Genomic DNA, 24,303 nt, shown 5'->3' with positions numbered 1-24,303 from the left:
CACAACTTCATCCCAGAACCGATGAGGAACCTAATTTCCATGCAGCATACCTCGTGCCATCTCTTGAAGCGTCCTGTTCTTACTTTCAACAACTCCATTCTGTTCTGGTGTTCTTGGTGCAGAGTATTAATGAGTAATGCCTTGATGCCCACAGAATTTGTCAAACTTGTCATTTTGAAACTCACCCCCATGATCGCCTCGAATGGTTTCGATCGAACACTTCTCACTCTTGATCTGCAAGGCAAGTATACGAAAACACTCAAGTGTATCAGATTTATCATGACGAAATCTTACCCAGGTGTAGCGAGTGAAGTCATCAACCATCACAAAGATGAAACGACGGCTAGATATACTCTGAATTTTGATAGGACCCATTAGATCCATGTGAACAAACTGAAGAGCACGACTTGTGCGAATGTCTGTTAAATACCCATGAGATGCCTTGATATGCTTGCCCTTGTCGCACGGACCGCATATGAAATGTGGATCACCCTTCAGTTTAGGCAGTTCACGTACAACTTCTTGGCTTGCCAACTCTAGCATTGTGCGAACATTCAAATGACTAAGTTTCTGATGCGAATAGCTCTGTGTTCAACTCAACAGTTGCTGGTCAACTACTTTACAGTCCTTCTTGGTAAAGGTAACATCCAAGCCTTCATCACACAACTGACTGACACTGATCAGATTGGCCTTCAAGGCATCAACCAAGAACACATCCTTCAGATGTGGTTGAGTGTCACCACTAGTTTCTTCATTTCCTCGGATTGTACCCTTTCCTCCATCTCCAAACGTGACTCTTCCACCAGCAAGATTTTCTATATGGGACAGATTGTCGAGAGCACCTGTCATATGTCTGGAGCACCCGAAATCAAAGTACCATTTAGCCTGATCAACCTCAGTTCTACCGGCTGTGTATGCCACATGGCAATACATATCATCTTTCCTAACATACCCCTGACTAACTCTTCTTACAGCTGGATAAAAACTGCCATGCTGCACCAGATTTGCCACACGGTTCTAAAACTTGTAGCACTGAGCCTTATTATGATTTAGATGACCACAATATCAACATCCTCTTCTTCTGCTGTGTATAACAGGGCGCTGAGCAGGCTGTTGATAACCGTGAGAACCATATGACTGTCTCCCCGACAACCGATGCTGCACACTCATTCGCATGTGATTCAGATTCACTTTAGCGAACTGATTACGTTGACAAGTTGATGTACTCGGAACCTGTACTTTCAGTTTTAGCTCAGACTTCTGCCCTCTAACGAATTGAGTAGACTTGTCAGAGTTGGTTCCTTGATAACCAAGACCCCACTTTATAGTGCTTGGTTGTCCAGTACTAAGTAAGGTATCCAGATCTTTAGTTCCCTTACTCAGCATCCTGATATTCTTCAGTTGTTCCTCCAATTGCTTCTCAAGACGCATAGACTTGGCCTTTTCTTCACTCAGTTTTTTAGAAAGCATTGCAACATTCATCTGAAGAGTATCTCTCTTGGCAGTCAGCTCGCTGTTGTCTTGAGTCTTTTGCAGCACTATCTTGATAAGAAGCCCTATCTGATCTTCCGTTGACAAGTCAGCCTCCTCTCCATCTGAGTCAGACTCAACCTTCTTGTCTAAGTCTTCTTCTAACAACAGAGCTTCGTCTTATTCATCTTCTTCAATGACTCCCAACAGAGCCACAAAAGTGTTCAGAATCTCACCTTTGTTGTCTTCTTCATTTGAATCACTTTCACTTCATGTGATGTAGGATTTCTGCTTGTTTCCTCGTGAAAGACAATCAGTCTTGGTATGACCATAAACCTTACACCCATAGTATTGCAGAGAGTTCTTACGTTTGTTGTTTGGACATTCAGCCTTGTAATGCCCATACCCTTCACACTCAGCACACTGACGCTCCTGCTTATCACCTTTCCTGAACTCCTTATCAGAATCAGTATTTGTGAGTAGCGTTGTTCCCTTTCGCTGACCTCTCACAATCTCACGAAAGTACTTCTTAACTTACAGACCCACTTTTTCTTCGTCTGCAACCTCCTGAGATTCAACAAGTCTTTGTTCTTCTATAGCTTTGAGAGCAAATGATTTGCGTTCGTCTTCTCTTTCTTCTTTAGTTGCATTTCAAACGCCTGCATCATCCCAACAAATTGATTGTACTTGAGCTCATCAGAATTCAAAGACACATCTATAGCAGATCTGTGACGTTGGAACTTGTCAGGCAAACTTTTGAGGAATTTCTTCACCAACATCTTGTGCTTGTATCATTTTCCCAAAACGACAGATTCTGGTGCAATACCACTCAACCAACTACTATAATCTGCCAGAGACTCGGTTTCAGTCATTTGCAAGTTTTCGAAGTTAGATGCAAGATTGTCCAGCCTTGTGAGCCTAACTCTGCTTGTGCCTTTAAACGTGACGACCAGAATGTCCCATGCCTCCTTGGCTGATACACATCCTTGAACTTGGTTGAAGATGTCTCTTGGCAGAGATTTGAAGATGATTGTCATCGCCTGCGAGTTATGCTTGGATTCTGCCGTTTCTTCAGCTGTCCACTTCTTTCTGTGCTTAGGCACCAGTTCACCTTTTTCATTCTTCTCAGTAGGATGTGACCAGCCATCCTCCACTGCAAACCAGGTTCCATGTCGATGCTCGAGATGGCCTGCTTGAATGAAACTTTCCAGTAACCAAAGCATTCTGGATCCAGTTTCAATGGTCCTTGTAACTCAACAAACTCCAGTGATTTCTCCATACCCTTGTCGAAAGATCTCACCTGTTGAAAAAGATACCAGAACTTTTATCATGTGTCCGCTCTGATACCAATTGTTACGGCATAGAGAACACCACACAACAAATAACACACTTGAAATGCGCCAAGCAAATGCTTTAATCAATCTTATATAAAAACTCTCGTTTCTTACAAGACTTGAAACTAAGCTCATTCTCCTATCTATTTAAAATAGGAAGAGTATGTAAAACATTGCTTTTAAAACAGAAGATTTACATTTTCCTAAAGTCCTACACATTCAACCATGGTGACTTGTTCTTCCAAAGATGGTTTTGGAACATATGCATGTTTTTATTGTTAACAATAAAATTTATGACGTTAAAAAAGTTTTAGTTACAAAATTCAGTCAAATAAAAGTATAAATGTATAACTAAGGATGTACATTCATCTCAAAAATGAAATTTAAGATACAAAAATATCAAGTATGGGAAAAGAGTTGTAAAAACGTTGCTAATTCAGGTGTTAGTCGCTATATCGTCGCAAAACGGATGCATAACGGTCGCAACATAGTTGCACAGTGGTAGCAAAGTGTTACTCTTTTGTGACTATTAGTTTTTAGTCAATTTAAAATTTTGATTTTCACACATTATGAGCTTATTTGCATCCGTAAACCACTCATATTAGTAGTAAAGAGTATATAAAATAGGAAGAGTATGTAAAACATTGCTTTTAAAACAGAAGATTTTCATTTTCCTAAAGTCCTACACATTCTACCATGGTGATATGTTTTTCCAAAGATGGTTTTGGAACATATGCATGTTTTTATTGTTAACAATAAAATTTATGACCTTAAAAAGGTTTTAGTTACTAAATTCAGTCAAATACAAGTATAAATGTATAACTAAAGATGTACAGACATCTCAAAAATGAAATTTAAGATACAAAAATATCAAGTGTGGGAAAAGAGTTGTAAAAACGTTGCTAATTCAGGTGTTAGTCGCTATATCGTCGCAAAACGGATGCATAACGGTCGCAACATAGTTGCACAGTGGTGGCAAAGTGTTATTCTTTTGTCAATTTAAAAGTTTGATTTTCACACATTATGAGCTTATTTGCATCCATAAATCACTCATATTAGTAGTAAAGAGTATATAAAATAGGAAGAGTATGTTAAACATTGCTTTTAAAACAGAAGATTTTCATTTTCCTAAAGTCCTACACATTCTACCATGGTGACTTGTTTTTCCAAAGATGGTTTTGGAACATATGCATGTTTTTATTGTTAACAATAAAATTTATGACGTTAAAAAGGTTTTAGTTACTAAATTCAGTCAAATACAAGTATAAATGTATAACTAAGGATGTACATACATCTCAAAAATGAAATTTAAGATACAAAAATATCAAGTGTGGGAAAAGAGTTGTAAAAACGTTGCTAATTCAGGTGTTAGTCGCTATATCGTCGCAAAACGGATGCATAACGGTCGCAACGTAGTTGCACAGTGGTGGCAAAGTGTTACTCTTTTGTGACTATTATTTTTTAGTCAATTTAAATGTTTGATTTTCACACATTATGAGCTTATTTGCATCCATAAATCACTTATATTAGTAGTAAAGAGTATATAAAATAGGAAGAGTATGTAAAACATTGCTTTTAAAACAGAAGATTTCCATTTTCCTAAAGTCCTACACATTCTACCATGGTGATATGTTTTTCCAAAGATGGTTTTGGAACATATGCATGTTTTTATTGTTAACAATAAAATTTATGACCTTAAAAAGGTTTTAGTTACTAAATTCAGTCAAATACAAGTATAAATGTATAACTAAAGATGTACAGACATCTCAAAAATGAAATTTAAGATACAAAAATATCAAGTGTGGGAAAAGAGTTGTAAAAACGTTGCTAATTCAGGTGTTAGTCGCTATATCGTCGCAAAACGGATGCATAACGGTCGCAACATAGTTGCACAGTGGTGGCAAAGTGTTATTCTTTTGTGACTATTTGTTTTTAGTCAATTTAAAAGTTTGATTTTCACACATTATGAGCTTATTTGCATCCATAAATCACTCATATTAGTAGTAAAGAGTATATAAAATAGGAAGAGTATGTTAAACATTGCTTTTAAAACAGAAGATTTTCATTTTCCTAAAGTCCTACACATTCTACCATGGTGACTTGTTTTTCCAAAGATGGTTTTGGAACATATGCATGTTTTTATTGTTAACAATAAAATTTATGACCTTAAAAAGGTTTTAGTTACTAAATTCAGTCAAATACAAGTATAAATGTATAACTAAGGATGTACATACATCTCAAAAATGAAATTTAAGATACAAAAATATCAAGTGTGGGAAAAGAGTTGTAAAAACGTTGCTAATTCAGGTGTTAGTCGCTATATCGTCGCAAAACGGATGCATAACGGTCGCAACGTAGTTGCACAGTGGTGGCAAAGTGTTACTCTTTTGTGACTATTTGTTTTTAGTCAATTTAAATGTTTGATTTTCACACATTATGAGCTTATTTGCATCCATAAATCACTTATATTAGTAGTAAAGAGTATATAAAATAGGAAGAGTATGTAAAACATTGCTTTTAAAACAGAAGATTTACATTTTCCTAAAGTCCTACACATTCTACCATTGTGATTTGTTTTTCCAAAGATGGTTTTGGAACATATGAATGTTTTTATTGTTAACAATAAAATTTATGACGTTAAAAAGGTTTTAGTTACTAATTCAGTCAAATACAAGTATAAATGTATAACTAAGGATGTACATACATCTCAAAAATGAAATTTAAGATACAAAAATATCAAGTGTGGGAAAAGAGTTGTAAAAACGTTGCTAATTCAGGTGTTAGTCGCTATATCGTCGCAAAACGGATGCATAACGGTCGCAACATAGTTGCACAGTGGTGGCAAAGTGTTACTCTTTTGTGACTATTTGTTTTTAGTCAATTTAAAAGTTTTATTTTCACACATTATGAGCTTATTTGCATCCATAAATCACTCATATTAGTAGTAAAGAGTATATAAAATAGGAAGAGTATGTAAAACATTGCTTTTAAAACAGAAGATTTACATTTTCCTAAAGTCCTACACATTCTACTATGGTGATATGTTTTTCCAAAGATGGTTTGGGAACATATGCATGTTTTTATTGTTAACAATAAAATTTATGACCTTAAATAGGTTTTAGTTACTAAATTCAGTCAAATACAAGTATAAGTGTATAACTAAGGATGTACATACATCTCAAAAATGAAATTTAAGATACAAAAATATCAAGTGTGGGAAAAGAGTTGTAAAAACGTTGCTAATTCAGGTGTTAGTCGCTATATCTTCGCAAAACGGATGCATAACGGTCGCAACATAGTTGCACAGTGGTGGCAAAGTGTTACTCTTTTGTGACTATTTGTTTTTAGGCAATTTAAAATTTTGATTTTCACACATTATGAGCTTATTTGCATCCGTAAATCACTTATATTAGTAGTAAAGAGTATATAAAATAGGAAGAGAATGTAAAACATTGCTTTTAAAACAGAAGATTTACATTTTCCTAAAGTCCTACACATTCTACCATGGTGATATGTTTTTCCAAAGATGGTTTTGGAACATATGAATGTTTTTATTGTTAACAATAAAATTTATGACGTTAAAAAGGTTTTTAGTTACTAAATTCAGTCAAATACAAGTATAAATGTATAACTAAGGATGTACATACATCTCAAAAATAAAATTTAAGATACAAAAATATCAAGTGTGGGAAAAGAGTTGTAAAAACGTTGCTAATTCAGGTGTTAGTCGCTATATCGTCGCAAAACGGATGCATAACGGTCGCAACATAGTTGCACAGTGGTAGCAAAGTGTTACTCTTTTGTGACTATTAGTTTTTAGTCAATTTAAAATTTTGATTTTCACACATTATGAGCTTATTTGCATCCGTAAATCACTCATATTAGTAGTAAAGAGTATATAAAATAGGAAGAGTATGTAAAACATTGCTTTTAAAACAGAAGATTTTCATTTTCCTAAAGTCCTACACATTCTACCATGGTGATATGTTTTTCCAAAGATGGTTTTGGAACATATGCATGTTTTTATTGTTAACAATAAAATTTATGACCTTAACAAGGTTTTAGTTACTAAATTCAGTCAAATACAAGTATAAATGTATAACTAAGGATGTACATACATCTCAAAAATGAAATTTAAGATACAAAAATATCAAGTGTGGGAAAAGAGTTGTAAAAACGTTGCTAATTCAGGTGTTAGTCGCTATATCGTCGCAAAACGGATGCATAACGGTCGCAACATAGTTGCACAATGGTGGCAAAGTGTTACTCTTTTGTGACTATTAGTTTTTAGTCAATTTAAAAGTTTGATTTTCACACATTATGAGCTTATTTGCATCCATAAATCACTCATATTAGTAGTAAAGAGTATATAAAATAGGAAGATTATGTAAAACATTGCTTTTAAAACAGAAGATTTACATTTTCCTAAAGTCCTACACATTCTACCATGGTGACATGTTTTTCGAAAGATGGTTTTGGAACATATGCATGTTTTTATTGTTAACAATAAAATGTATGACCTTCAAAAGGTTTTAGTTACTAAATTCAGTCAAATACAAATATAAATGTATAACTAAGGATGTAAATCTCAAAAATGAAATTTAAGATACAAAAATATCAAGTGTGGGAAAAGAGTTGTAAAAACGTTTCTAATTCAAGTGTTAGTCGCTATATCGTCGCAAAACAGATGCACGGTGGCAACATAGCTGCACAGTGGTGGCAAAGTGTTACTCTTTTGTGAATATTTGTTTTTAGTCAATTTACAAGTTTGATTTTCACACATTATGAGCTTATTTGCATCCATAAATCACTCATATTAGTAGTAAAGAATATATAAAATAGGAAGAGTATGTAAAACATTGCTTTTAAAACAGAAGATTTACATTTTCCTAAAGGCCTACACATTCTACCATGGTGACATGTTTTTCCAAAGATGGTTTTGGAATATGCATGTTTTCCAAAGATGGGTTCCAGCGACGACTTTGCTACTAAATGATAATCAAAAAAGTCGTTGCAAATAAGTCTGTTTTGGGACATATTTGCGACTACTTTGACGGACCAAAATGGTGTTGTAAAGTAGTCACAAAATTCATATTGTTTTGCGACGAAATAATATCCGTCACCAAAGAGTCTGTATGCGGTCGTAAAAGTGAGACGTTGTTGTGACTGTGTTGTTTCGTCGTAATTTTGCGACGGGTTTCCTTCTGTATTTTATACGGTCGTTAATAAGTATTAAATCAGTTGCAAAACCGTCGCAAATTACTGCGACTAAACAATCAGTCACAAACGGTAGTCACAAATGGCCTGTTTTCTTGTAGTGTCACTCATTGGCGCATCTTAATGTTCAAAATTCTTTTGTTGACGGTGAAGATAGTATATTGAAATCAAAGAATGAGAAATCAAAATTTGATACCTCGATGGAATACAATATGATGTCTATCAACGAGACAATTAACGCACATGATAAGGGTGCCTCTGGATCTAAATGGTGTGAGAAGAATAAGTTATAGATGCAAAGATCTAACACGACAAAGGATTAACTTTCGAAGATCATTTTATAATTAATATTTTAATTTTTTAATAATACCTACTTTATTTAGTAGTTATGATCATGATGTTACTATAATCCGTTATTGAATTATTACAAGAGATTTTCTCATTTTCATTAGTTTCTCAATATTTTGTTTCGATAACACATTGAAATAGCTTTTTAATAATGATTACTATATGTTAATACAACCAAACCTATATTAATAATATAATGTTGCTAATAAATAATTAAATTTAATAGGTTTATATAATTTATTTGTAACTATATATATGTTATATTAATCCGACCAATAGTATATAAATAAAGTAATGCTTAAATTTAAATCCAATATTGATATGTAGGATTATGGAAGTATAATTAAATAAAATATTGATAAACTTCAAGAAAGTAAACCTTAAAAAATTGTATCAAAGATCTGTATAGGTAATTAGAAACATAAATAACAAATGATTTTTTCCAAAAAAAAAGTTAAGAGGATATATAGAAACATAAGTTAATATTCGTCTATATCAATAATTAGTACATTTTTGGTTTAGAGAATATATACGTACCATCTTCCTATATAAACAGACCTAACAGCGATATTCACTAAATGACTTCAGAAAATTAAGGTATAAACAAGAAGGATCATAATTAGTCGATTATATGAATTCTTGATCCTAGTTTCGTTTATTTTTTGCATATCGCAATTCTTGGCGTCACATAATGAGACCTTCGAAGATTCTATACTGAAGGAAGAATGTATCGACACATGCTGTCTCTAGAAAACGTAATGACATTTTCAATTTTTAATATTAAGAGATATAATATATTTAAATCTAAGATATCGTACGCAATGACAGTGAAATTCAGGTGTTAGTTCTACGATAAATCTTCCTGCTTTTACGAATGCATTGAATATTCACTATCCTGATCCACATAAGATGGCAAGGTTGAAAAGAATGGAAATATTGAAGTCTAAAAGGGCGAAAAGAAAGAAAAGAGGTCATATGTCCGGAAAGGAATTAATTAGTATTTATGTAAATAAATAAATGCCAAGTAACTAATTCAATCGTTAATTTTGCAGAAAAATTACTTCTTCCAGGACTACACGAAGATTTCGCATGTTACGTCGCAACTGATTCGGATACGAATGTTGAAAGCGATTCTGATAGCTCTACTGATGAGAATTCATGTGAGATAAATGAAAAAAATACGACATCTGACAAGTTTCTTGGGTTTCCTCCCATAAAAGCTGAGTTACTAAAAAATGGTATATCTCGATGCATATGTGAATGGTTATATGATAGTTTTGTCATTATGTATTTATTTAACTAATATATATTTAAAATATTAACAAATATTTTTTATAGGTTATTATGATGATGGAGATCCTTATTTTTTTTGTGAAAATTGTGGAGCATATATGTGGTATGGAGAACGGGTGAATAAACGGACTAAAAAGGCAAAGCCGGATTTTTCATTGTGTTGCCATCGTGGCAAAGTAATACTTCCTACGTTGAAGACTGCACCTAAAACGTTACTACCGTTGTTTTATAATCACGACGACCGAAGTAAAAACTTTCGTGATAACATACGAGCATACAACATGATGTTTTCGTTTACATCTTTAGGTGGTAAAATTAACCATTCCATAAATAATGGTAGAGGTCCTTATCTATTTCAGATGTGCGGGGAAAACTATCATCGTATTGGTGATATTTTACCAGAACCTGGCAAGGAACCAATGTTTTTACAATTATATATACATGACGTATATAACAAAGTATCTAATAGAATTTCTGCATTTAGGTAATTATTAATAATGTTAAATATGTATATAAATATTTGTCATATATTTATAAGTATGTAAAATATCTTTAATATATGTTATATTCTACTAATCAAAATTATTATATTTTTTAAAATTGGCATTAATATAGGACATCTGGATCTGCAGGAAATTTAAGACGTGAGATTGTTGAGCTTTTAAAAAAGATGCTTGATAGTCATAACCCGCATGTTAAGGCGTTTAGATCGGCACATGAAAGATTTAATATAGAAGACGGTAGCGAAGGTTTGCGATTAATGTTACCTTCGGAAAGTACCACTAATGCAAGGACTCATAATCTTCCTACCAGCAAAGAGGTTGCTGCTCTAATTCCTGGAGACTTTACGGCTGGTGTAAATAAACGTAACATTGTTATAGAAAGTCGTTCGGGAAATTTACAGCAGATAAGTGAACTTCATCCTGTGTACTTGCCTTTACAATACCCATTGTTTTTCCCTTATGGTGAAGATGGTTACAGATTAGGCATCGATATAGGGTTCATGGATACCCGTGGACGTAAAAGGAAAACGGTCACCATGAGAGAATTTTATGCATATAGAGTATTTGAAAGATATGAAGAATCTTCGATTATTGTTATGGCAGGCAAATTATTCCAGCAGTTTTTAGTCGATGCATTCACTACAATAGAATCAAACAGGTTGAACTACATTTGGATGAACAAAAGCAAACTCTGAACTGAAACAGTTGATAAGATAATTGAAGCTGCTGAAAAAAGACATGGAGATCTTGCACAACACGGAAAGAAAATTTATATTCCGTCATCGTTTACAGGTGGAAAGAGATATATGATGCAACATTATCTGGACGCGATGGCTACTTGCAAGTATTATGGATTTCCTGACCTTTTCATAACCTTTACGTGCAACCCAAGATGGTCTGAAATAGATCGTTATCTACAAAGGCATCGTCTTAGTAAAGAAGATAGACCTGATACATGCAGCCGAGTTTTCAAGATGAAACTTGATAGATTATTGGACCAAGTGACAAAGGAAAAAACGTTTGGTATCATAAATTCTAGTATGTTTTATAATATTTATTATAATTTCAATTAGTCCGGAAAGTGTAAATATATTAATGTTTTTTCCAGCAATGAATACAATAGAATTTCAGAAAAGGGGTTTGCCTCATGCGCACATGATTCTGTTTTTACATCCAGACAATAAGATGGAGATTGAAATTCCTAATGATTTATTAATTAATACAAGTGGGAATCCTATTGAAGCAATAGTTAAAGAGATTTACGGAGAACATTTTGCAACGAGGACTGATCCAAAATTCTTTAGTGAAAGAGCTATTCTAAGTCCAAGGAATGACGATGTTGATAAGATAAATCAGTTTATGCTTACTAAGCTCCCATGTATGCAAATTAAATAGAATATGGAATATGGATATTGGAGAAAAAGTTTTTATTTAAAAATATGGATATTGAAGAAAAAGTTTTTTTTTAAAAATGTCTATTAAAACATACCTAAAATTCTTTATTTTTGTTGATCACAGGTGAAGAGAGGTGATATCTTAGCTCTGATAGTATTTAAACGTCTGACACAAGCGGACATGATGATATGATCTACACTCACGAATTCTTAAACAGTATATAGGTTTCTGGATTGTCAAGCCATGTTTTCACGTTGAAAATAGGAGCACCTGTCATGTTGTTAAGGAATATAGATCCAAAGGGAGGTTTGTGTAACGGTAAGAGACTAATTATTACTCAGATGGCCAATCATGTAATCGAAGCAAGAATCGTGACAGGAAAAAGGTTGGTGATAGGGTACTTATCCCTAGGATGTATGTTAGTCCACCTGATGCAAAGTTTCCCTTTCGTATGAGGCGACGACAGTTTCCTGTTACCGTGGCGTTTGCAATTACTATAAACAAGAGTCAAGGTCAAACACTAGAACATGTCGGATTGTTTCTACCGAAACCGGTTTTCACACATGGACAGCTTTATGTTGCCTTCTCTAGAGTCACAACCAGAAAAGGGCTAAAGGTGTTAGTTACAGATAAAGATGAGAAGTGTGACAATAAAACACTTCATGTTGTTTACAAAGAGATATTTGAGACTGGCTAATTATGGTTTGAAATTGCATTATTGTTTTGGATTGTTAGACTTGAACTTTGTTTTATCTTTTAAAATAAATTGGTTTTAATTATATTTATAAAACTTTGTTTGCCCCATTTTTTACTATATTTTACTTTAACTTCTCTCAAATGATAAAAATGTTATGTCAGAAGGGTGTAGACTTTCACATTGGAAAAAATCATATCCTTAATATCCTCTTATTCTATATTATAAAAGAAGGACTAGAGGAAAATATCACATTTTATTAGTTTCAACAATGTTGATTAAAATTATGTAATTGTTAGATATATCTTAAGTTTATATATTAACTATAAAATGCTTAACTCTAACATATCTCAAATAATAGGATTGTTATGTCATTATGATATAAACTTTCAATTTAGAGAAAACCAAATTCTAATATTCTCTTATTCTAAGGGCATCTTATTTTAATTTTTACACATCATTACATTTTATTAGTTTCAACAATGTTGTTTTGAAAAATAAAATTGTTAGTAATACCATTATTACATCTTTTATTATACATACAATAATAATTTTTAAAATACTTAACAGTCTAGATAAAAGGTAAGAGACGCTAACACGTATAAGACGCAACATTTAATCGTGACTGTTTGTATTCTTACAAATCTCCAATCCCCTTTTCGATTTCGTTAACAGAAGATAAACAGGAAAACCCTAATTAGTGGAAATCATGAAGTACGATTCTATATCTCATCTTCATCCCGACAGGACGAGATGGTGTATCTACGCCAAGGTCTTAAATTCTTGGTATGTCAACGAATTCTTCACAAAACGGGTTCTTCTTCTTGTGGATGAAAAGGTTAGAGTAGTTAATAGAACGAGAATTCTACTTATGTTTGATTTAAAACAGTTCTTAAATCATAGTTTTCTTACACAATGTTTATCAATTTTGAAGGGTGACACAATTGAAGTTTCCTTTATACCAACTACACTACTCAAGCTCCGGAAGTACACCTACGAGGATGAATGGTATGATATTAGGAATTTCAAAATCATCAATCCAACCCTCAAGGAGAGGAATACCCATCATCCTTATCAAATCAAGTTTACGGATGAAACAACCATGACTCTAAAGGAATCGATAAATTCCAAAAATTATTTCCGATTCGAAGATTTGGATGATATTTTACGAGGAAGAATCCACCATATCATCTCTTTTGGTACGTTTTCCTTAAATTAGTTTTAAATATATTAAGTTGAACTCCGTGAATTTAGGTTTTTGATATCCTTGTGTTGAGAAATCTAGAGTCTTTTTAGGAAATTTGGAACTTTCTGTAATGGTCCATTCCATAGAAAAATACAAATTGAACTTTAATACTAAAATAGTTATATGTGAGTGTTAAATAGTTTTGGAAACATTCATTTATTTCAATGTAAAGATAATTTCTGACTTTTTCTCAAAATAGATGTTTAAACTCTGTTAATATAGTTATGAAATCTTTGTGTTAAGGAATCTTGAGACTTTTTAGGATATTTGGAACTTTGTGTATTGGTCCCTCCCATAGAAAAGTACAAAAAGAACTTTTTACCAAAATAGTTGTATGTAGATGATAGATTTTGGAAATGTTCATTCATCTCATTGGGGAAAAATATGACTTTTTGCCACAATAGATGTTTGTGGATGTGTAGTAGCTGTGAAGGACAACAGAGATCATTATAATGAAATATTCTTCACGCTATTAAATGGCAGGTAAAATACATTTATTCCACCTATCATGTTACTAAAATTTAGAGTTTGACTATTTCATAAAATGTTTCGACTATCTACATTTGAAGGAATAAAACTATCAAGTGTCGTGCAGTAAGCGACTGTGCTACCCGTTTTATGTGTTTATGTGAGGCATCTGGATGCCATCTCACATATCATACCGAACCGGTGTTTTGTGTACTGCGTTTCTAGAAGGTATATGAAGGTATGTACTATTAATAACACTCGCTTGATTGATCAAATGCTAAACACTATGTGGTATAATCATTTATCAAACTTTTATACCTCTTAAAACATCGTTAGGTAAACCGTGTATTGTAAACACACTGGCCTCCTCCAAGATATTTATAAAACCGGAGTTTGAAGGGCTTGAGCATCACAAGGCCATGTAAGTTTTGAATGTTCATTAATATCAAGTAGTGTATCATGCTAGGGTTTAACTTATGAATGTGTTTTCTATATCTTCAGCTCGGAATTTGCTGGACGTTATTACATAAATCATGTAATGGAGCATGAAGGAGAAACTACATGGACGTAAGCTGAAGGCACATTAGTTTTCAAATTTTGTGTATATGCAAACTTGATAATATGTTGAATGTTTGTATGATCAAGTACTAGAAACCCTTATATGGGTTGCTTTCTATATTAGCTTAATGGACTAAACGAAGGAATTCAATTAGAACATTAGTTCATATATTTTTAGATCAAAGAATTAACCAAATAACATTAGTTCATATATTTATAGACAAAAAAATAAACTAAAGTACATTAGTTCATTGATTTCAGAGATCAGAATGATCTCCTTTCCTATATTATTCTAATTAAAATTATTCATAATGAATGTATTGGGCTTATTAAATACTTGAAATTTTGAAAATGGGCCTTTAAATCTTAATAAAGATATTGCATATGTAGAATACTATAGTAAACATCTTATTGAGTTCTTTTATTTGTTTCCATTTTAAAAAATGGAATTGAGAAAATTTAAACATTAAAAAAGAAGAAAAAATTATTTTAGTATTTTAGAAAATAAAATTAAATTTATTTTCTATTAAATTCCTGCCCGCACAAGCGTGCGGGTAACTCTCATAGTAATTCATACATCAAATAGTATTGTGTCACACCTTACCGACGGAATTGAACATTTAAGTAAGAGATATCGTTTATTATTTTCAAAATAGTAAGAGATACATGCTTTATTATTTGAAAGTGGTAAGAGTAAGAGATAATCATTTTAATTTTGTTTTATAAGTAGTAAGAGATATATCATTTATACTCTAGATAAGTAACTTTGGTTCCAGCTGCTACACTTGGAAGTTCACGTTCGATTTGTACTTCGCACCGGGTTGCCAGCCGACAGGAATGACATCGGTAGCCACAACAGTCTGGCCGGACTCCAGCGAAGTCACTCGGAGAGACAGCGGTGCCCGCAAAGGTGACGACACTTGAAGCTTCCACACAGCGCCCCATAAGTGGCTCATAGACATCCACGTATCAGAATCTAGAGCTTGTTTGATTTCGACTTGGCCAATTTCTCCGTCTCCATACGCAACCAAAGCCGCGAAGTAGTGGTCGTTTGAACCTTCTTCCACTCGAAACGTTACCGTTTCACCAGCAAAGTTGCACTCAACTCTACACACACATCAGTGGAACACAATAAAAAAAAAACAAGTAAATACATAAACCTAAGTAATCATGAAATATACTCATCATATAACTTGTTAATGTCAAATCCTTAATTAGATACATACTTTTTGTAAAGAATCTCCAAAACACCGGCATTGCGAAGCTGACTACCTTGACCAGAAATCGCCATGGCCCCAAACGCTGTATCACTCAAATCGAAATGGACCGATTCTCTATAGCAATCAAGACATGCGTCTGTAATCACTACCGTAACCGGATCTTTCGAACACTCCGAGTTCGAAGTGCATTTAATCTGTACGTACACATATGATCAGTATATATAAATATTTCATTTTAAATCTCTTCTGCTTAATCAATTGTAATTAGTAACCTGGTAACATGCGCCACATCCTATCCCTGACTTAAACAACGAAGCACCTCCGGCTGATACCATGCTCGAAAACGGAGGTTGTGCTACAGCGGTTCTATAACCACAAGCTCCAGCTTCATTATAATCAATATATATCGTGGTTAGTACGTAATTAGTTAAATATATAGCTAGCATAGTTACTTGCTTGTTTATTTAGAGATGTAATTGACATATATAACGCATGTATTATGTATATATATACCGTCGCTTCCGTATCCGTTGGGCTCGCCATAAAACGTAGCTGCAGCGATAGACCAATCAGAATCGTTGGTCGTGACGGCTGAAACGTTGAGTTTCTTGGGGCTAAAGCAATGAGTTAAGTTTGAGAAATGACAAGTTAGAGCAAAGAGCAAGGTCACGATCATGTAACGTCGTTCTACAACAACAATTGCCATTGTGGTGATAATAGTAAGTAGCTAATAAGGATGAATTGTGCTACGTACGTACTTACAGTAATTTATAGATTGATCGAAACCCGTGAAAGACTCATAAATACGCCCAAGTGTTTTAATCCATGTGCCACGTTGTGTGAAAAGTAATACTATAAGCCACGTGAAGTCTTTCGAATTTGGTTTTTTTTTTTTGCTTGTACAAGGGCCAAGGGGTCCAGTGTGACGGTTATTTTACGAAGATGAGTCATCATCCTGTGTCGTATTACGAATTCGCCATAATAATTCTTCTTCGTTTCCCCTAAACCAAGGTAATTTGCAATGATATTGATGGTGAAATTTGTACGTTATAGTAGTGTAGCCGTGAATGGTAGTTTGCTTGGTCGTTGAATCCTAATCGCACGGTTGAAAACATGCATATGTACAAACTTGTTTAACGTGTTTGAAAATAATCGCAGAATGTTTAACGTAATTTGGCGTAAATCAGGTTTGTCATGACGATTTACAGATACAATTTTGTTTTCATAAAATAAAAACATCAAGGTCTAATGAATTATGTTATCAAGCAAGTTGTATTGTATATATATATACACATATATATAAGTGATACATAAACAATTATGTTTATTATGTTACAGTATAGAGAACACCACACAACAAATAACACACTTGGAATGCGCCAAACAAACGCTTTAATCAATCTTATATAAAAACTCTCGTTTCTTACATGACTTGAAACTAGGCTCACTCTCCTATTTATCTAACACACAACCTTGAAGGTTTACAATTCTCACAACTTTTATCCCACGAGTGCTAACTCTTTTTGTTGTTGCCCTCGTCTACTTATACCCGCACAAATGATTTCTAACCTAAATCTTTGTGCATCCTAACTAAAAGGAAATATTCCTTATCCCTAAGAATATATCCTTCCTTATCTCTTCTAACCAAATATACTCTCAATATCTTCGAGTATATCTTGATCTCTTCTTCCTTCCTTCTCACGCATCTTGTCACGGCGTCTCACAATCTTTCTCCACATCAGCACTTCACGCCACATCAGCATATCGATCTCTGAGACACTTCACAACCTCCTGTTATCTTCGGAGCTCTGACGTACTTTCAATCTCCCCCTTTTTGACTGAACTTGTCAAACAAGCACCCATTGCATTTAACCTAACAAAACAACCAGCAACAGCCAAAAGCGACACAACTGTACCAACAGTGCATCACATCTCTAAAGCAACAAACAGTTAAACGATCAACGGATAATCATTAAGACCAATCAAATTATATGACAAATCCAAAACAAGTCTTAAAATCTAGTTAACCAGAGACATAAAACAAGTCTGAAAAAAAATAAAACTACAGAGAGCAAAAGCAAAAACAGCTAAAAGGGCTCCCCCTCAAGCTTCAGAATCAGACTCATCTCCTCCTGCTTGTTTGGCACGGATTAGTCAAAAATACCAATAAAAATAAGCCTAGGAAAATTCAGATGGATGAAACACTAGGCCTAGGGAAATTCTCAGGAAATCATGGAAAATTAGATCAATTAATTAAGTAAGCAGGATTCAACAATTAAGCACCGTTCTTGAACTCTAAACAAAATTATAAAATAAATCAGTTCTCACTGCAAATATTATCTAAATTTAAAACCAGAAAATCTAAATCTCTTTGTAAAATTCTAGGTTAAAAATCAGCAATAAAATCGAGTTTAGATAAGTTCACAAAATTATTAAATCAAATCTCTTTGCAAGAAGTAATTTTGCTCACCAAAGAGTTTTGTCAGAAAAATCAATTATATTCTCAATTAATAATCCTAAGATCTATATCCAGATGACTAATCAAAGATCTAGCATTAAGAACAACCTATGATGAAGAACAAGAAAGATAATGAATCCAAACAATTAATCAATCTAACAATCCATGAAATCCCTAATGAGAAACCCTAAACCTAACAAGCATATCTACTCAGACATAATTGTAAGATCACAAATCATGAATAAAATAGATAGCATTAAGAGATTAACGGAAAAAGAAAAGGAGTTATGGATCAGGGGAAAATAAAGCTTAGGCCTAAACAATGACCATAAAAGTCCTATATATATTCCTAAAACACGTCCAGGAACTAATGATGCAAATATGGAAAACTTTTGATTTCTCTTCTTTGGCGATCGACACTATCAATTGCATCGGTCGATGCACTCTCTGAATTTGTCTCCCAACTTTGCAGCTTCAGCCTCAATGCTTGAATGTATTCCAAATCCTCCTATTTAGCTCCATTATGCTCCCATCCATGCTAAATCCTATAAAACCTGTAAAGACTCTTAAAGACTCTAAAAACACCAAAAATACTCTATAGATAAGACTTATATCATGGCTAAAAACACCTAAAAACCATGATATCTCAATTCCCCCACACTTAGCTTTTGCTTGCCCTCAAGCAAATCAAGAACTTAATATGTGGAAAAGGTTTAAAAACGCGTAAACTCCTTTTCTTCTTAAAGTATTGCTTAGCAGATAAATCCAAATCGAACCACCTTGTACTTCTCCGTTGACATTCGTAGCATCCCAAATTCAAACGAAATTCCACTAGTTTCTCCATTAAGCCTTCATTGGTGAGTCTCATCAATTTGATCAATGTCAAGAACCTTCTAGAATCATTCCCGTACTATACCATAACAAGCAAGATATAACCTTGTAAACATGTGGTACTCTTTGTCTCCCCCATACTTAGTCTATTTAATCTTCCTTTGAGATTTGCTTCATTTTTTAGCTATTTTTTTTCTTTTTATAAAAGGTGTAGGCGAATAATAGGGTCATCGGTAATTTACCTACCCCTCGCTTCCAAGCTTTGTGTGATCATTTGAGTCAAGAGTAGAATAATGAGGTCACTGGTAATTTACCTCCCTCTCTAAACTGATCAAAATCATCTCATCTTTTATTCTCTCTTTTTTTTTTTCTTAAGCAAAGCTCTCAGGAAAAATATTTTAAACTTAAACAAAGGAGAGGAGTACCAATTTTTTCTGAAATCCTACTTGTCAGGTATGAACAAGGAGTCAAGCTCTATGAACATCAATCTCTTTGATGAGGTAAAAAGAAAAGCGCAGAATTTACCTCAGGCTTTTGTGGATTCTGTTGGATACTAAAAAGAAAAATCACAGTCCCCAACAAATTTTGACTCAATAATACAATTTTTTTTCGACTGACTCTCAAAAACATAAACGTAGTTAGTAACTGGCTTCCCCAGACTTAAACAACACTGCCCCCAATGTTATCAAGTAAGAGATTGGCGAATAAAATAAAAGTAAAAATAAAAATAAAAATAAATTAAAAAAAAAGGAAAAAGAAAAAACCTACCAGTGGGTTGCCTCCCAATAAGCGCTTGTTATCAGTCATTAGCTTGACTGTGTCGGATTTCAGGTATCTGGTGGATCGGAACATGGCAATGAATGCCTTTCAGAAGAATGTCTCATCATCCATGGGGGGGGGTATAAGCTTTAGTTGGATGAGGTGTGCCAAGGATGTGAGGAGCATGACCAGGGTGGGACAGAGGTATGGGTGACATTCTTTTATGTCCTGCAAAATCATCAATAGAAGAAACAAGTGCTCTACGATAATCTCGTGGCTTGGTTAACTGCAAAACAGTTTTTGTACCTTTGAAATTCTTATTGATGAATGGAGAAGGTTGGGGTGAAGAAGATGCATACCTTGGCCTTACCTATGGGTTCTTGACTGTGGAATGATGAGATTTCAACTTTACAACTGGTCTAGGACTTGCAGCTAAGGAATCAACTCGAGAATCTTCGGTTTTAGACAAGTCCAAGTCGACTCGTGGCGGTGTGTCGATCGATGCAACAGCTGCATTGATCGATGCAACAGCTGCATTGATCGATGCAACAGCTGCATCGATCGATGCTAGGCCTGCAACTCGTTTTTCTTCAACGATTCTACAACTAACCTCAGCAATCCGTGTTTCAAATACAAAAACGCCATCTACCAGCGACTTGTCATGGATCAGAACCTCATCATGATCTCTAGTAATAATTAGATGATCTCCACTCCAATCTTCAAGCTTAACAGCTTGCTTACTCACTTCCTCAACAGGCTTTAACTCTTTGACATACCCAGCAGTAATGTCTCCAAGAAGCTCAATGATCAGATCATCATCAGAAGGAATTTCCACAGAAAATGTCTGACCATCAATAGTGGGAGCTCTTTTCAGCTTGTCCATCTCAAAGTTCATGACCAAATCATCCACATTCATAGATATATGTCCCTTCTTTACATCTATGATAGCACCAGCTGTAGCCAAGAATGAGCGTCCTAAGATAAGAGGATCACTAGGGTCTTTTTCATATTCCAACACTACAAAATCAGTGGGAATCATGCAATCTCCAATCTGAATCGGAACATCTTCTAAGACACCTTCAGGAATCCTTCTAGATCGATCAGCTAAGATAAGAGAGATCTTAGTTGGCTTGAAATCTGTCATCCCAAGTCTCACAGCAACAGAATGTGGCATTAAATTGATACTAGAACCGAGATCACAAAGTGAGTGAGCAAACCTTCCTGCAGAGATAGAGCAATCAAGTACAAAGCTTCCAGGATCTGGTAATTTCTCTGCAATTATACTCTGAATCACTGCACTCACTTTCTCAGATACAACAACTTTCTCTTTCCTCTCCTTCTTCCTTTGTGGGGGCTGATTCAACAAGATTGAGCTGACATCCTTGGTTAGCAAAGCTCCTTCCTCAGGACTTAAACCATTAATGACCATCCTCTTCACATATCGCTTAATCCCAGGAGAAAAATTGACTGCATCTATCAAAGGCATCTCAATCATTACCTTGTCCATCATAGCCTTGCATCTAGCTTCCTCAAACTCCTACTTAGACCTCCTAGGCTTAGGAAAAGGGACCTTGGGCTTATAAGCTTGTTCTGTAGCGATTGATGGAACTGGAAGAGAAACCGAAGCTGTTCGTGGGGGTGTCGATCGTTGATGATATGGTGTCGATAGACGCTTGATTTAGTTTGCATCGATCGATGCGCTTGTGTAGTGTCGATCGATGCTGGATCGACTAACATATCTTTGTCTCCTTCCTTCACCAAAATTGCATTACAAGTATGCTTGGGGTTCGACTTTGTTCTTCTAGAAAGAAGTTCATCTTGTCTTTTAACAAACCCAGCTGTCTGAATCACTTGATTCGCCAGCTTCTTGACATGAGTGTTTAATGCATCAAACTTCACAGTCAGCTCAGTGTATACATAATCAATCTTCCCATTGAAGTCTACTGTTAACTTCTGTTGACCTTCCAAAATCTGTCCAATCATTGATTCCATCTTGCTCTCTGAATTGGGTGGAGGGAGGGGTTGGTAAGAAGAAGAACCATAGTTCCTAGTGAAGTTGTTGCTTGGATTTTCTGTGAATGAATTCTTCTAACCAAATCTCTGATTTTGATACCCAGCTCCTTACACAAAGTTGACATCTTCTTTTGTAGTCTCTGGCTTTGGCTCAAAAGTCTCAACATCTTCAGCAAAATGAATTGACTTCTTCCCAACTAGAAGGTTGTGCACTGTATCCAACTTAGCATTTACTGCAGCAAACTAATTTGAATCATGGCCTTCATGTGCTCTTTTCCGCTCTAGGTCCGCATTCTTAGTACTGTTGCTTGAGGCTAGCCTTTCTATCAATTGTTCAGTTTCACTAGCAGCATTCAAAGCCATCTGATACCTCCAATCAATACCACTAAAAAAGATACTAATCAACTGCACCTCCGAGAACCCATGATGCGGACAGTCTCTCTGGTATGCTTTGAACCTCACCCATGCAGTTTTGTAAGATTCAGCTGACCCTTGTCAAAATGTGGAGAGCTTAATCCTCAGCTCATCGGACATCGCGTAGTTGAGGAATGCCACCTTGATATCATTCCAGGTCTTCAAAGATCCTGGTTTCAGCTGCCTTAGCCAATGAGATGCTTCCTCATCAATAGAGTAAGGGAAAAGCTTGCAGTAGAGATAGTCCTCAATGACTCCATTCGCCTTGATGCTTGTGACTATGTCCTCAAGGTGCTCAATTGGGTCTAGAGGCTTCTCATGTGGCAAGTTTTAGAATGGTCTTTGTCCAACAAGAGCAAAGTAGGCAAGCTTCAACTCAAAATCATTCCTTGGGAATGGAGGAGGGACAATTGCTGAATGGTTCTCATAGAACAAGTTTGGTTTGTTGAAGTCCACAAGAGTCTTAACAAGCTCTTCATTGTTATACCGTCGCCTCGGAGACTTCCCTTTCCATAGCTCATAGGGAATCTTGTTGGTCCCGGGGCGAATATACACATGATTGATGATATAACATGCTGTGTTCACAACTTCATCCCAGAACCGATGAGGAACCTAATTTCCATGCAGCATACCTCGTGCCATCTCTTGAAGCGTCCTGTTCTTACTTTCAACAACTCCATTCTGTTCTGGTGTTCTTGGTGCAGAGTATTAATGAGTAATGCCTTGATGCCCACAGAATTGGTCAAACTTGTCATTTTGAAACTCACCCCCATGATCGCCTCGAATGGTTTCGATCGAACACTTCTCACTCTTGATCTGCAAGGCAAGTATACGAAAACACTCAAGTGTATCAGATTTATCATGACGAAATCTTACCCAGATGTAGCGAGTGAAGTCATCAACCATCACAAAGATGAATCGACGGCTAGATATACTCTGAATTTTGATAGGACCTATTAGATCCATGTGAACAAACTGAAGAGCACGACTTGTGCGAATGTCTGTTAAATACCCATGAGATGCCTTGATATGCTTGCCCTTGTCGCACAGACCGCATATAAAATGTGGATCACCCTTCAGTTTAGGCAGTTCACGTACAACTTCTTGGCTTGCCAACTCTAGCATTGTGCGAACATTCAAATGACAAAGTTTCTGATGCGAATAGCTCTGTGTTCAACTCAACAGTTGCTGGTCAACTACTTTACAGTCCTTCTTGGTAAAGGTAACATCCAAGCCTTCATCACACAACTGACTGACACTGATCAGATTGGCCTTCAAGGCATCAACCAAGAACACATCCTTCAGATGTGGTTGAGTGTCACCACTAGTTTCTCCATTTCCTCGGATTGTACCCTTTCCTCCATCTCCGAACGTGACTCTTCCACCAGCAAGATTTTCTATATGGGACAGATTGTCGAGAGCACCTGTCATATGTCTGGAGCACCCGAAATCAAAGTACCATTTAGCCTGATCAACCTCAGTTCTACCGGCTGTGTATGCCACATGGCAATACATATCATCTTTCCTAACATACCCCTGACTAACTCTTCTTACAGCTGGATAAAAACTGCCATGCTGCACCAGATTTGCCACACGGTTCTAAAACTTGTAGCACTGAGCCTTATAATGATTTAGATGACCACAATATCAACATCCTCTTCTTCTGCTGTGTATAACAGGGCGCTGAGCAGGCTGTTGATAACCGTGAGAACCATATGACTGTCTCCCCGGCAACCGATGCTGCACACTCATTCGCATGTGATTCAGATTCACTTTAGCGAACTGATTACGTTGACAAGTTGATGTACTCGGAACCTGTACTTTCAGTTTTAGCTCAGACTTCTGCCCTCTAACGAATTGAGTAGACTTGTCAGAGTTGGTTCCTTGATAACCAAGACCCCACTTTACAGTGCTTGGTTGTCCAGTACTAAGTAAGGTATCCAGATCTTTAGTTCCCTTACTCAGCATCCTGATATTCTTCAGTTGTTCCTCCAATTGCTTCTCAAGACGCATAGACTTGGCCTTTTCTTCACTCAGTTTTTTAGAAAGCATTGCAACATTCATCTGAAGAGTATCTCTCTT

The 24,303-nt window shown here is 35.3% G+C and overlaps 1 protein-coding gene and 1 non-coding gene across 2 annotated transcripts; one reads left to right on the top strand and one right to left on the bottom strand.

The window, feature by feature from the left end:
- Nucleotides 1-15,145: 15,145 nt before the first annotated feature.
- Nucleotides 15,146-16,489, bottom strand: LOC147937247 (putative expansin-B2). The gene is made up of 4 exons (XM_087470505.1): nucleotides 16,260-16,489; nucleotides 16,019-16,131; nucleotides 15,753-15,940; nucleotides 15,146-15,633 (listed from the first exon to the last, which is right to left on the bottom strand). The coding sequence occupies exons 1-4, from the start codon at nucleotides 16,450-16,452 to the stop codon at nucleotides 15,306-15,308; spliced, it is 822 nt and encodes a 273-aa protein (XP_087326631.1). The 5' UTR covers nucleotides 16,453-16,489; the 3' UTR covers nucleotides 15,146-15,305.
- Nucleotides 16,490-22,225: 5,736 nt separating this feature from the next.
- Nucleotides 22,226-22,332, top strand: LOC147937246 (small nucleolar RNA R71). Its single transcript, XR_015569802.1, has one exon. It is a non-coding gene; the product is annotated as a small nucleolar RNA R71 (small nucleolar RNA).
- Nucleotides 22,333-24,303: the final 1,971 nt, after the last annotated feature.

The sequence above is a fragment of the Camelina sativa genome, chromosome 10 (assembly GCF_030686135.1).
Source record: "Camelina sativa cultivar CO46 ecotype springtype chromosome 10, ASM3068613v1".
In the NCBI taxonomy this organism is placed as follows: domain Eukaryota; kingdom Viridiplantae; phylum Streptophyta; class Magnoliopsida; order Brassicales; family Brassicaceae; genus Camelina; species Camelina sativa.
This window is presented reverse-complemented; position numbering and strand designations above follow the sequence as displayed.

Bases quoted from the DNA above. Each gene is read 5' to 3' on its own strand.
- LOC147937247 (XM_087470505.1), bottom strand. From the start codon at position 16,452: ATGGCAATTGTTGTTGTAGAACGACGTTACATGATCGTGACCTTGCTC. The intron at 15,941-16,018 runs GTTACTAATTAC...GTGTACGTACAG, and splicing joins GATGTGGCGCATGTTACCAG to ATTAAATGCACTTCGAACTC. The intron at 15,634-15,752 runs GTATGTATCTAA...ATGTGTGTGTAG, and splicing joins TTGGAGATTCTTTACAAAAA to AGTTGAGTGCAACTTTGCTG.